This window comes from Trematosphaeria pertusa (genome assembly GCF_010094035.1).
Source record: "Trematosphaeria pertusa strain CBS 122368 unplaced genomic scaffold BU26scaffold_6, whole genome shotgun sequence".
In the NCBI taxonomy this organism is placed as follows: Eukaryota; Fungi; Ascomycota; class Dothideomycetes; order Pleosporales; family Trematosphaeriaceae; genus Trematosphaeria; species Trematosphaeria pertusa.
The window spans coordinates 1,142,905-1,156,063 of NW_022987217.1; the positions used below are offsets into that span (position 1 = coordinate 1,142,905).

The following is a 13,159-nucleotide window of genomic DNA, read 5'->3' on the forward strand; positions in this document are numbered from 1 at the left end:
ACTTCTTCACATGCAGGCATTTTTCGCTAGGTATTTAAAGTTTCGTCTTCGCACGGTTTCTAAATCTGCATTCATCCTCCCATCCCATTCCAGCAACGTAAAGCCGCGCGAAGGACTCCAAGCTCCCCAATACCAAACTCGGGCATCCCATCGACCCCATCACATCTCCGACACTCGATAACCCCTTGAAGGTCCCCAGGACCCCGTATCCGAAGACAATGTCTGCAGCAAGAGCCGACAGCCCCATGCAGGAGGAGCCCGGAAGCCATGAAGCAGCACTGCTCCGCGAGCTCACGCGCGTATACGAGTCCTTCAGCACACGGATCTCCGAAGCTCGCGCCATCATCGAAAACGGAATCCGCGTTAACGGCCGGCGGCCTGCGGTGCAAGCCGCGGCTCAAGAGCTGGAGCGAAGCATGCTTGCTGCTCGTCGAGAGATCAATACTGCGCTTCCGACGGTGATGAATATCGCCAGAGGCCTACGAGCGGGAGATGAACAAGATTGCGGTGTTGTGGAGAATGGTGTATTACAGACTGCGCAGCAGGAGGAGGATGCGTGTAGCGTCTGGAGTGACGGTAGCGTCGACTCGGTACTGCGTGGTTCAACCAGGTCAAACAGTCCTGTCGACATTTGGATGAGCGATGCGAGGGTGGATGGAGAGGGGAATCACGCGATTGGAGGGTTTCCCTACGAGCGGTTCGACGATGGGGAGGACGTGAACCGCCCTACCGGAGGCCGGGAAAGCATTGGCGATGAGGGAGAGGGTTATCGTTCCGCTGCTGCTCGGAATGGCGAAGACCGGGGGACTATCGCTGATGGAGCGGATTCTCCCGAGCAATAGGGTTTTGGGCAGCTGCTCCGATAACGAAGGCGTTGAGGGGCGCGAGCTGGTGGAACGGGTTTAGCGATACGCTTGGTGGTTGTGAGGATGAGGATGGTTTGTGGCTGGTATCACAGGTTGTAGAGGCCGTGAAAATAACCCCGGGACTTCTGACAAGGGCGAGGGATTGATGGTGTGGATGAGGAGGGGCCTTTTCCCACATATGTAGTCCTGTGGTGTTAGGTAGTAACGAAAGGTGTCCCAGCGCCGATTTATTTCCAAAGACCTCGGAGGTCCTGTGCCACCGTCAAAGACACCATCCTGCCATCCGCGGACTCACAAACTGTAGTTGACTCATGCTCATATGGGACATGCCACGTTGGAGCCCATCCCAGCGCGAACCCCCCTAACTGAACTCCTGATGCGAGAGAGAAAGAACCTTCCCCAGAACAGAGTCGCCCTTCGCCGGAAAAAAAGCCCGATTCTCTGCTCCATCGATGCGATGCACCCTTATTCCACCGCTCCCGTATTTCGCAACACCTCCAACGGTCCGCGTAGTGTATTCACACCTCTCTCCGGGCGCTCCCCGCTACTCGATACCTTTTCTCGGTGAGACAGCCCAATTCATCCTCGCACCGCAGCAGCTTGGTATGGAGAGAGAGCGATGGCTTCAAGCGTTCGTCGACGTTCTGGATGAAGTGTCGCGCGTGTTGGTACTGTCGTATCGAAGGAGAAACCGTTCTGGAACCAGAATTAGCGACGATTGGGCGAGTGTTGCCGTTAGGCCCTGCGCCGTCCAGCCAGCAATCGAGGCATAGATGGAAGATGTGGTGACTGCATTCGATGCTTATCGATGACTCGTAAGGGAGTGCAGGCTTCGCTGTACGGCTCTTCGCAGACTAGGCACGCTGCGAGTGCGCGTAGGTCTTGCAGCGGGATGGTTTGGAGGGGTGTTGCTTGAAGCGCTTTCCCTACCCGCTCAATGGCAAACAGAAAAGCGAGGCAAGTAGGAAGGAGCGGGCTAGACCTTGTTGACCACGCACGCTCGTAACCGTGCCTTTCGCGGCTCTGGGCGGGAGGGCACACCTGGGCAGGCTTTGAGACGCAAGTGCCCGTCTTGGTCAGAGAATCAAACTGAGATTAGGGCAACAGTAACGGGGCGGGGCTTCAAGTGGTGGGACGAGGCGGGAGAAGACGCCATGTCAATGCGCCTGCATCTGCATCTGTCTAAGAAGGGGTGGAGAAGCTGCGCGCATTCACGCGTGTTTCCTGAGTAGGCTTAGCGCGTACCATTGCGTTGTGGCACCTTGTCTGATGCACCAAATCCTCCAGACCTGTCTATATCTCTTGCTCAAACTTAACGATAGACTTGCGCAATCACACCCCAGGAGGCTGCCTGCTGAAACTTTCGCTAAGGTGGGGGCTGAAGGATCGGTCGTGCACCGCGTGTTTGCTCTGGGGCGGGTCGCGCGATTCGCTTCAACGGCTGGGCGGTCCTGACCCACACTTTGGAGAAGGGAGATCTGAAGAACGACGACCCAGTCCTATAGCGCTCAGCTTCGCGTGACGTCGAAAGCTCCCGACGTCCTGGAAATGTGACGGGTGTGACGGAGCGATCAGACGGCACCACGGCGCGAAATCCCCACGCCAAGTAGCCAAGCCCGCTAAGGCGCTCCTCCCTGGGCCCGTTTCCACCTGGAACAGCAAACCTCACCTCACCTCATCCCGCACGCTTCGACACACCATTGTCTCTCTAATTCGGCGCCACCTCCGCCGTCTTCGTCTAACAAGCATATATTGCCCATCTCGGCGCTTCATTTGAGAATTTTACCTGCGTCGGGGTCTCTGCGCCCGCGTGCGTTAGCCCGGCCCCCCGCCGCGCCCCGCTTCTCGCGCCTCACACAACCTGGGAAGCTTGCGATTAACCGGCATTTCGTCTTGCATATAACAACGAGCGCGCCGCTCCACACAGACGTATGCTAACTCTGGGCCCTGGGAAATCTTCCGCGTACCAAGAGCGACCGGCGTACCCAGCCTTGAAGTCGGAGCGCCTCGGAGCCCAACGAAGCCCGTCGCGAAAAGCGCCACCTCGCCTTCCAGCCATCTCGCGTGTTCCTGATCAGCTCTAGAGGATCGCCTGTTTCCTGGCCTAGTACCTGGGATCGTCAGTGCTCGTGAAAATAGAGGGTACGCCATGAGCGAAACTACGATGAAATGGTATCAATTTCTACTGAAAGAGACGGAGACGGACCTCTTTCACACGCTGAGAAGCATCGAACAGGACGGGGTCCCTCCCACAAGGAATGAAGTCAACAAGCTGTAAGCGGAACAACAACCCTCTGATCCTACCTCCTCCGTGTAGTCATCTAATGCCTGCCCAGGAGACAAACGCTAGACCTCCTAGGCTATGCTGGGGACCAATGCCTCGGGCGATATCATGTTGATGGCAGTAACCTGATTTTGGAATGTGCGAAGATAGGCGCTGTAATTCGGCACAAAATCCTCGGCGGCGATTGGGACAAGCGAGCAACCCACGACGCGGACGAGGATCCCGCAGACGAGCCCGACGCCGTCCTCGATACGCAGCCTGCCGACACCGTTGGCAAAGCCTTCTCCGACGATGAACCTATCTCGTGGGACGATGTGAAGGAAGAAGTGATCCCTTCCTACGTGAAAACCGTCACCTTCACTATTGCAGAAGCAGAGATAACGCCAAGTCGACGGAAAGAGTTGGAAGAGCGCTTCCCCGGCGTTGCAATCCAAGTGGTCTCGCCGGCGCTAGTGTCTGCCAAAGTTGGAAAGCCGAAGGGTATCAAGAGCGCAACGTTCGAGCTTGACCGTCTCGAACTAGACAACGATCCGGCGCTACAGACGAGCATTGGCAATCAATTCCCATGGGCCACCATCCGGCCTGAGCCGGTCGCTAGCATTTCTTCATCCGAAGCGCCTGTCAGTGCAACAACAACAGAGCCCCATATTTCTCTTCACCTTGCCCACGACCTCCCGGGCCACACCAAGAAAGGCCCCGTAGTAAGGAGAGAGTCGGTCGATGCGTCCAGCGAGGCCACTGACACATCGCCACGGCCTAGCCCAAGAAACCGTAGTGCCATTCAACGTGAGACTCCCGGTAGAGCTCGACCGGCTACTGGTATTGTTCAAGCTGCAGCGGACGAGGACGAGCAGGAAGACAACCGACAATCCAAGCTCGATGAGTCAATACAGTCTGTTCCTAAGGGCCCCAAAGGGCATGAATCAGCGGATGAGACAATTAAAGCTGTCGCGAGACAGATCGGCCTAGAGATGGCCCATCCTGATGTCATCTGCGGAATGTACTCCCAATATTCGAGAACAAAACAGATCCGGCCCTTCGTACCGAAACTATACAAATTGGACCACTACTACAGCAACCTCGTCGACCTCTCTATCATCGCCAATAAGAAGCGGATGGCGCCCCTGGAGTATGCGCTACTGCTTAAATTCCAATGCACCAACTACCAATACCAACGCCAAATCCCCGAGATCCCGATTGCCATCAAAGCATTTCAGTACTTGCCTATTCGATCTCCTCTCTGTCGGTGGATGACGATCCTCTACTCTTTCCTATGGGGGACAGAGGATGAAGGGGATTACGACGCCTTTTGTGCGTCGTACGAGGGGTTGGACCAGGCAGCGCTTGCAAGATTCCTTTTCGGGGTTGCGAGAGTACGGTGTCCGTTTACCACTGGACTCGACGCAGCCGTACTCAAGCGATGGTGTGATGTGCATTCACATGCCCCTGGGTCGGAAGAAGAAAGGCTCTGTAAAGAGACAATATCAAAGAGCAAGGTGTCCATCGATGATGCGACGAGGGACGAAGAACGTCTTCGCCTAAAGGAAGCAGAAGCCACTATCAACGAACTTGGCGGCACTGTTATAATGCCCCCGCAAGGCGCTTCAACCTCCGGGCCCGGAAAGCGAAAATATGAGGGTGCAGCAAACAGCCGCTTTAGCAAGAAGAACAAGAGGGGCGGTGGCCTTGGTCTTGGTAGGTGATGCATTTGTGCTTCGGCGGACGTCTGCTATTTACCAATTTGCTACCACTGTCGCGCGCTGTCTGGTTTTCTGTCCTGGATCAGCGGCGAGGTTCATGTATTGCGACATTGATATCATCCGGAAATCGCCTTGCGGCATTTCTCTACAATGTTGGCTCGCTTCCTGTCCTCGCCTCCGTTTCTTAGGGGCAATTATGCTCAGAATATGCTGACCTCTTAGGTACCCTTACCAGTTCTATACCTGCTGATGCGGCTGCGAACCTCCATCCAACTCCCAGTCCCATCTCTAGGCGCAGCGGTGGAGCGTCACCAGACCCGTCCATACTCCATTTGAGTAGCAATGGAGACTATGTACAGGAAGAGTCACCGCCTCTTACGCAGCTGGACAACGTGCCCGATCATCATCTTGCTGCGCTTTCGTATGCACCCTCGGCACGCACAAAGGCGCTCTATGACCACTGGCTTGGCAAATCTTCCTTACCGGTACATCGCAATCGGAAAGGACTCCCTGCGCGCATATCGACAGCTTATACGTCCCCTAGCAACCAAGTGTACGATGAACTTTTAGATCTCATGATCTATGCCAGCAATGAAGGCCTCAAGGATGGATTCGAGCAAGCGGTGTTGAAGAAATGGCAGGGAACAGATTTCTCCTCGTCCTATGGATTCCCAACCCCTAGCCTGCGCCTGGTGGAGAAGGCGTTCAACAACCTCCCCAAGCACCACTCCCTGTTGAAGTATTTGGTGAGGTTCTTTTCTTGTTGTTGGCTTGCCGACGATGCGGTGTCGATAGGGGAATACGAGCCTCGTGGACCCGGGTTCGAGAGGTTTCTTTATGGAGTTTGCTGGCATAGGTATGTGCACTCTTCAGTTGCAGCAGCAATAATCGATCCAGAACATCCTCATGGTCGGATGTACAGACATTGAAATAGACTGACCGATCACTGGAACAGAGCTATATCGATGGGCAACCTTAGCGATATGCTCCTGTGGAGATGGTGCGAGTTCCACGATCACGCGTCTGAGGCAGAACACCGCAAATGCCACGAATGGCGAGACTCTCTTGTCAAGAAGGGATGGCAAAAAGAGTGGGAGAACAGTGCTAAGGAGCAGATGGAGGTCAATCTTACTCTGAAGGACATGAGCGTGAACCGCTTCCCGGACGTGCCGCAGGGTAAGCCTAAGGATACAAAAGAGCGACCACTCGCATCGTCGATGGTGTGGGATACCAAGCAAACCCCTGACTTGCGAACGGCGGCTCAGCTTGGAAGCCAAGGCCAACAGAATGGCGTGAGCGCTGTTGTCGATCTCGGCTCGCCAATGGATACATCTGGCGAGGAACATGTGGACTCGCTGTACGCTGGGGCTGCTCCTGCAAAGGCTACGAATGAAGCCCCCGCTCTGGAGGAGGCTCCCGCTTCGGTCTTGAAAGTGTCCGACGAAGCAACGGAAGATAACGGCCTCCCAGCTATCATAGACCTCGCTAACGAAGACGACGATTCGAGCTCAGACGACTCCGTTGCGTCAAAGCGATCCATCAATATCGGACGCGGAGCGCTGCGGAGCGCCAAAGCGATTGCTAAACGGGCTAGGACTGGTGATCCTAGTGCTATCGGGAAAAACACGTTCAAAGGTCACAGAGCACGAGCCATTCCTCGCAGTGGACGCATATTCAATTCCTCCAACGCGGCCGAGGATGACTGGAGCGATGACTCTGCGAAGGCAGAAACCAATGCGTCTGCCTCAAAGCCGTCTCGTCCGCTTCAGCGCGCGAGCGTAGGAGCTCCTCGCACGCCAAAGAAAAAACAGACGGCGAATGAGGATCCGGAGCTTGGTACACCGGAGCGACGCAGCAATCGCACGAGCAAGTCACTGCCCCCGGGTTACTTCAAGGAGAAGCCTGCCCAGAAGGACTTTGGGAAGACGATGTGGAAGGGGTTTTGAAGTGGTGGATCGGAAGAGTTAAAGGGAAGATGCTCGCTCTGAGGGGATGTGATATGGAGAGGTTGAGCAACGCTGAGGGACCTGCATTCCAGGAGAGAGGTCTGGAGGAGGCCTGGGGGATTCCAAACTTTCGGTACTTTTCTTGGCAATCCTTGTGAAGCTACACGTCCGGCAATTCGCTAATTCCGCGATTCCGCTTACCCCTTTAGGGCTTGCCCTTCCTGAAAACCCTTCAGAGCCCTGTTCATAGGATGTCACTTGAGTTGCTAGGGGCTTGTATAGCTTCTATGAAGCCTACTGTACAATGATCTAGCAGCAAGGGAGCTACTGTTCTATCGATTCAAAGCAAGAAATAAGAGCTAGAAGCCACTCGTTGCCCCCAACGGCCTTCACAACTGAACCCCGTCTCTTCGACTAACAGTGTAGAACGTCGCAACCGCGCTATACTTCCTTCCCCGGCCCTTCCAACCATCTCATATCTCCGATCCATCCTCAATACTCCACGGGAAACTACACCGCGGAAAGCCAGCGTCACTCTGCTCCGATTCCGTCGGCGGAAACACGCCTGCGCCGCCATTCGCAGCGCACACGGCCTGGCAGGGAGTTAGTTCGCCAATCCAGTAATATGCCCGGTCGGCACACGAAGAAGCTAATGAACACTTACAGCGTTCATTAAGATGTCAGTGAGCCTCATGCCGAATCTGCCCAAAGCACCGCTCTGGGTCTGTCCGAGCTGGTGGCTGGACTTGAGGCACTTGACGCCCTGTATTCATAGCTCAGCGTTCTATTGCGCTCGGCGTCGGTAAATGGCTGGACTTACTACGCCTGGGACATCGCCGTGGAAGAAGGGTGTGCGGAGGATGAAGCCATCGAGACCGGCGGGGACTTCAGGGGGATTGCATCGTTCAGGTGGCTGGGACGAGCTTGTCAGAATTTTCTAGAGAAGGCGAAGGCGCGGGCGCTGGGCTTACGGCGTTCGAGATACGGATCCGCAGGCCTTGCTCTTGGTAGATACTCGCGATGAAAGGGAGAGCCTAGCAAAAGCGATTTACATCAGCGCGTCCATTCCATAGATCTCATGGTGGACCGGAGCCGCACATACCGTCTGCTTAATCAGATCGTCCCTCGTTTTATCCTTGAACGCAGCCAGCGCGCTCTCAGACATCAACGGCAACATCGCGCCGCTCTGCAAGAATTCCACCGTCTGCTGCGGCGTCGAAATAAGCGCGAAGTCCACGTCGCCGTTGCGCATATAGTTCTCCACGATGATCTTGAGCAGGTCCCGTATCTCGGTGTAGGAGGCTTGGAGGGAGTTCACGAAGGCGGTGCCGTCGTTGACGGGGTCGTTGCCGATGTCGAAGTCGCTGAATGCCTCTTTGACGAGGAACTAGTGTGAAGGAGTGGAAGTCAGCTCTGAGGTGGGATATGTGGGCGGAGGTGTAGGGACAGGCGCACCTTAGCTGTTTCTCTGATGAGTGCGAAGAGTCCCTTGATGACGGAGCCGCCGACGACGCCGCCGATGAAGGAGAACATGTTGGTGATAGCGCCGATGAAGAGTCTTCTTTGGATGTCCTTGACGTCGTCGCCGAATTGCGTGTCCCGGAATACGACCTTGGCGAGATCGTTGTCGCTGACGGGCAAGGCGCGGTTAGCTGGGTGATGGGCGAGGGCAGAGCGTGCGGAGAGACTCACTTCTCGGCGAATTTCGCGTGGGCCTCGACGTATGCGGCGTCCTGTCGGTCGGTCGACTTGCGCAGCGCGTAGATGGACCAAACAACAAGCGCTGATTCAAAAGAATCATAGCCATCGCAGTCGAAGGGCACGTCGCACGAGTCGGTTATGGTATTGCATACGATAGGCGAGGTTCTTTGGACGCGTCCTGCGGTAGCGGAAGCGATGAAGTTGGTAGCGAAGTCATCCTCTGCAATGGCATCTCGTTAGCACAGTGTTCTACCAGCAGAAAACTGTATGAGGCATGTCGAGAGGAGGTCAGAGCGGACGTACTGCCATTCGCCTCCAGGTATTCCACGAGCTTGGGCGTGACTTCGAACAGGTTCCAGGTGTCGATAGGGCTATGGATTGTCTCGGGCCACACCCCGCCCCTTGTGCTGCCTTGGAATAGCTCGCAGATGGTGTCCTTGACGGTCGTCTGCTCGGGTGTGTATGTCTGGACATTGAGTGTGTTTCTAGCCTGAGCGTTGGCCAGGAGAGGAAGGCATGGCAGGAGCGCCGCCGCGAGTGCGGATATGAGTATCATCGCCGAAGATCCCACAGAAAAGAAAGAATCCCAGTAGAGATGATCGAGTGACGAGGGTCGAAAAGCGTGAAGCTTGTGCGAGGGCATCTGTACCCATATATCCTAGCGTGACCTCCTGCACACGACGCGCTATCGCCCCTCCGTTCACAATGCCGGCTCCTCGCCCCGTTCTCACCAAGGGATGAATCAGCAGGTCTATTTTCGCGGGTATCTCTCATCACACTTGCCAAGTACGACAAGGCTCGTGTTCAGATCCTACCCATTTCCACCGCACTTACTCATCATAGCCAAGGCAAAGCTTATTTCCAGGGTTGGTATCGAGAGTCGAGACTCTATCTTCCCAACGATCTTGGAAGGGAAGCACGTACCATGGCTGTGACCGTCAAAGATTTAGAGGGTGTTCGGTATCATGGCTCGTAATGGCAGTCGAAGGTCTTCAGGAACAGCTTTCTAGAGCAGGATTCGACGCCCCTGTCACCCAATGAAGACCTCCGGCAAGGGTTTTCTACAGTTCGATTAACGATGTCGAAAAGAGGCAAGCGAGTTCCGCAGTATCGTTCTGGGAGTTCCATTTTTGCCAGAGGAGCTGCAGGGTCGTTTCGGAGAATATCCGAGTGTCTTAAGGACAAGAGTGTTGGCCAAGCCGTGGCTGCGACGCCTTGGCTACATGCCAGGAACGACAACACCGAAACCCCTCTTAAGCGCGTAGGATTGGATTGGATAGATCCAATCCAGCCCCAAGCATAGGTATGTGAGGCTGCGCTTAGCCTGTCTCGAACGGGTCTTTGATAGAGCCCCTTTTCTCCTTCGTAATCAGATAAAGCCGGTTCCAACGATCTGGGCACTGCAACTGCCGTCTTCCTCAAGAAATTCGACCCCTGCGTCGTAGGCGGTGGCGTTCTAGTGCCTAGTGCCCAGAGCTTCTTTCCCACGAGAGGTTATTATAGACCGAGTAGGAGAAGGGAAGCGAGCGGAGGCCGTATATCACCACCGCTTGCCGCACTCTTCTCATAGGAAGCGCGCCATCAAATCTTCATCTTCCACCACTTCTCTCCGTCTCTTTCACTTGGTAATTCCATCCACTCCCACCATGGACCAGTCAACGGCCTACGAACCACACACCCAACTCCTTCCTACCTCAAAAGACCCTTTGGAGAAAGCAGCCGCAAAACGCAGGAGCAAAGCAAGGAAGAATGCCACTGCGTCCGGCGGACGAACGGCAGCCCGTCTTCGCCTCTGCATCCGCATCCTCTCCTTCGCCCTCACAGCTACCATAGTCGTCGTCCTCGCTCATGCCGTCTCAGTCTACTACTCCACTCGCAGCAAGACGACAAACGAGAACGCCTTGCATGTGGAGCTGAGGATGTGGCCGACAGATCTGGTCATGAAGCCCACGCTCTTGCTGCTCGGTGCTGCGGCGACTGCGACGCTGTTAAGTGGTGTTCTGTGTCTTGCGAGTTTAGTTCCAGCCGTACGCGCTTCCCCAGCAGTCAGTTCCTTCTCTCCGCCAGTTCAACGCGCTAACAAAAGGATTCGACCACAGGTTCGCCACATAAACACTCTCGGTAATGTCTCTACCACCATCGTCTCCACAATCTGCATAGCGCTCTGGATCGCTGTTCTCGCCTACTACCGCGTCGTCGACGTCGACGCGTCCTCCAAGCACGACCTCCTCACTTTCACCTGCCTGCACCAGAAGAACACGCATATCTTCCAGGTGACGGGGAATATGCATAGTTTGTGTCTGCAGATGCGGTATAGTTGGTGGGGCGCTGTTGCTGTAGGAGTGCTAGAGGTTGGTGCTCTGGTGACGGTGGTGTGGGGTTGGATGGTGATGAAGAAGGAGGGGTCTTATGTAGAGATTGGGAAGGGTGACAGAAAGACGGGTGGTCGTTGAGTTGGTATGGTGAGGCGGGTAGAGTGTATGGGTTAGAGGGGCGGATGAAGAATGTGGAGCTTAATGAAGAGCAGAGACAACGAGACAGCCCGGTTTTGTGTTGCATACATTATGTACTGTTCAATTGATGGCGTCGTCCACGATCTGAAGGGGAAGACCAGTCGAAGCGCGCGATCGCAGTGAAGATTAGCGCAACCTATAGGGCCAACATGGGCGGTATGAAGAGAGAGGAAACAAGAGTATTGTCCTTTGCATTTCTTTCTCCTTGATGCGTATTCCATGATGCATATTCCCTGAATACCTTGGTCGTAGGGGAGGGGCGAGTCGAAAGGCGTATGACGCGGCCTTTGTGGTAGACCCTTAGAAATCCTGTAGCATGGATCCCTAGACTCTTTCCTTCTTTCGCAGCATAGTAGCGGATATGCTTAGTTTGAGTCGCCATATTCAGGGTCCTCAGGTGGCTGCAACAGTCTTAAAATGTTCTTGACACATCTCTAGTGGTCGAATGACGTTCTTGATGATCTCGCTCCGCCAGCTCTTGCCGACATCACCCGCTCCCGTGAAACACCATTTAACGGCGGCGGAATAGTCTTCACCGCCCTCACCGCAGACACTCCTTGACCACCGCAGCGCTGCCATTAGGTCGAATGCTTGCTTGGACTCGGTGTCACCGACTGGATACTTCATGCGCAGAGGATGGTCTTCCAATCTCTTCCCGAAGCAAAGCTCGAGGAGCAATATGCCCAGAGAGTAAAAGTTGCGGTCACCGGTTTCGCTAGTGATCGGGCTGGAAGCGGGTGAGAAGCCTTGCCTGATGAAGGGCTCGCTGAAGGGAACGTCGTGGTCATCGTGACCAGAAAAGAAGAGAACGTCCTCTTTTACAAGACCCGTACGCAGCCACGGAGTGAACTGAAGCTGAGCCACAGACGATGCAATCAGCAGAGCGAGAGCATATCGTTGGCGCCGAGATAAGAAGCCCTCAAAATCAGAAGAGAGAATGTGGTCGAGAGTGAGGGCCGACTCGTCATCTGGTTGTTTCCGTTTGGCAAATGGGTGTAAATGATACGTCTCGCCATCGTGACCTATGACTCCCATGCAGTTGCGGCATTCCGGATCTCCAAGCAACTGACATAGCTGGAGCGAGGAATCAGGGAGGTGACCAAGATGAATCGTGGGCATGACTGGGGCTGGCGTCGCAAATGCCACCTTCTTGGCTTTCGTTAATGGAGCAGGCCTTGGGGAGCGACCGGTAACAGGTTGAGGTGAGGCTCCAGATCCATCCATACACGAACCCAGTGACTTCTTAGCCGAAGCCGAGCAGTCCCCCATATGTCCGCATTGTAGCTCTTTCCATGACCATGGAATGTTCTGTTGGCTAGAAGGGGCCACAAACATGAGGATGACTTCAAAGCAGGTCTCAGGCAAGGTACGATGCTCCAACCGGAGGTTCGCAAAGTGGTACTGTTGACATGAGCAGTTCCAGGCATTCTGCAGTGCTTTGAATAGCAGATCGGACTTGGTGCAGGCTTTTTTGAATGCCGTCTCTAGGGCTGTCATCTGCTTTGTGGTGCTGGGCGAAGCATTTTGGAGAGCAGAAACCTTATCGCTGGAGCTGAGAAGCTTCTCCAAGCGCTCGTTGCACTCTTTAAGCTGCCCAAAGAGCTCTTCTCTGACCGTTTCTCCAAGGCTGAACTTGAGCCGAAACATCTGGTAGTCGAGGTTTGACTTGCTCAAGATCGCTTTCGATGGCTTGTTTGGCGAGGGCTGCCTTTGCTTCTTAGGATCGGCGGGAGCCATCCTGTCCTGGACAGTGGCCTTCTCGAAGCACAGCTCCTTCGTCAGCTCGCCGGCGGTCTCGTTCATCTCCGCTATGATGTCCATATACACCTTGTACGACTCTTGAAGTCGTGCCTCCAGCCGATCCTGCAGTGTCTTGTCTTTCCACCCCCTGCCCCCGGGATCGCGCACCAGCCGGCCGACCTCATCGGCATCGCTAACGATGGGCAGTAATAGCTCTTTTAGATTGCGCTTGTACAGAATCTCGTGGAATTGCACGTCACTCCGGCATTTGGTGTATTCTTTCCGCACTTTCCAGAAAAAGCCGCCCACTTTGGCTACGTCTCGCCAATGTTCTAGCCCGGAGATGATGAGGGGAAACGCACCGAGCAGAACGCCGGCTATCTCGAGGCCGCTCATCGGCAGACAAAGG

General features: G+C 54.9%; 6 protein-coding genes across 6 annotated transcripts; 3 read left to right on the plus strand and 3 right to left on the minus strand.

Annotated features, from left to right (window-relative positions):
• Nucleotides 1-218: 218 nt before the first annotated feature.
• Nucleotides 219-842, plus strand: BU26DRAFT_563879 (uncharacterized protein; the record flags this gene model as incomplete). Its single annotated transcript, XM_033833221.1, has 1 exon — nucleotides 219-842. One exon carries the CDS (start codon nucleotides 219-221, stop codon nucleotides 840-842), a length of 624 nt encoding a protein of 207 aa, XP_033684994.1.
• A 1,692-nt stretch (nucleotides 843-2,534) lies between these two features.
• BU26DRAFT_518469 (uncharacterized protein) lies at nucleotides 2,535-5,187 on the plus strand. The gene is made up of 2 exons (XM_033828819.1): nucleotides 2,535-3,140; nucleotides 3,203-5,187. The coding sequence occupies exons 1-2, from the start codon at nucleotides 3,016-3,018 to the stop codon at nucleotides 4,851-4,853; spliced, it is 1,776 nt and encodes a 591-aa protein (XP_033684995.1). The 5' UTR covers nucleotides 2,535-3,015; the 3' UTR covers nucleotides 4,854-5,187.
• A 2,061-nt stretch (nucleotides 5,188-7,248) lies between these two features.
• On the minus strand, nucleotides 7,249-9,357 carry BU26DRAFT_294045 (uncharacterized protein). The gene is made up of 5 exons (XM_033821683.1): nucleotides 8,801-9,357; nucleotides 8,489-8,717; nucleotides 8,252-8,426; nucleotides 7,899-8,183; nucleotides 7,249-7,830 (listed from the first exon to the last, which is right to left on the minus strand). Exons 1-5 carry the CDS (start codon nucleotides 9,138-9,140, stop codon nucleotides 7,702-7,704), a joined length of 1,158 nt encoding a protein of 385 aa, XP_033684996.1. The 5' UTR covers nucleotides 9,141-9,357; the 3' UTR covers nucleotides 7,249-7,701.
• Nucleotides 9,358-9,972: 615 nt separating this feature from the next.
• On the plus strand, nucleotides 9,973-11,177 carry BU26DRAFT_294038 (uncharacterized protein). The gene is made up of 2 exons (XM_033821682.1): nucleotides 9,973-10,524; nucleotides 10,597-11,177. Exons 1-2 carry the CDS (start codon nucleotides 10,144-10,146, stop codon nucleotides 10,948-10,950), a joined length of 735 nt encoding a protein of 244 aa, XP_033684997.1. The 5' UTR covers nucleotides 9,973-10,143; the 3' UTR covers nucleotides 10,951-11,177.
• A 226-nt stretch (nucleotides 11,178-11,403) lies between these two features.
• BU26DRAFT_425521 (uncharacterized protein) lies at nucleotides 11,404-12,045 on the minus strand (the record flags this gene model as incomplete). The annotated part of the gene is made up of 1 exon (XM_033823630.1): nucleotides 11,404-12,045. The coding sequence occupies one exon, from the start codon at nucleotides 12,043-12,045 to the stop codon at nucleotides 11,404-11,406; it is 642 nt and encodes a 213-aa protein (XP_033684998.1).
• Nucleotides 12,046-12,345: 300 nt separating this feature from the next.
• Nucleotides 12,346-13,146, minus strand: BU26DRAFT_404863 (uncharacterized protein; the record flags this gene model as incomplete). The annotated part of the gene is made up of 1 exon (XM_033822844.1): nucleotides 12,346-13,146. A coding segment is annotated over one exon (801 nt), but the record flags the coding sequence as incomplete, so codon positions are not given.
• Nucleotides 13,147-13,159: the final 13 nt, after the last annotated feature.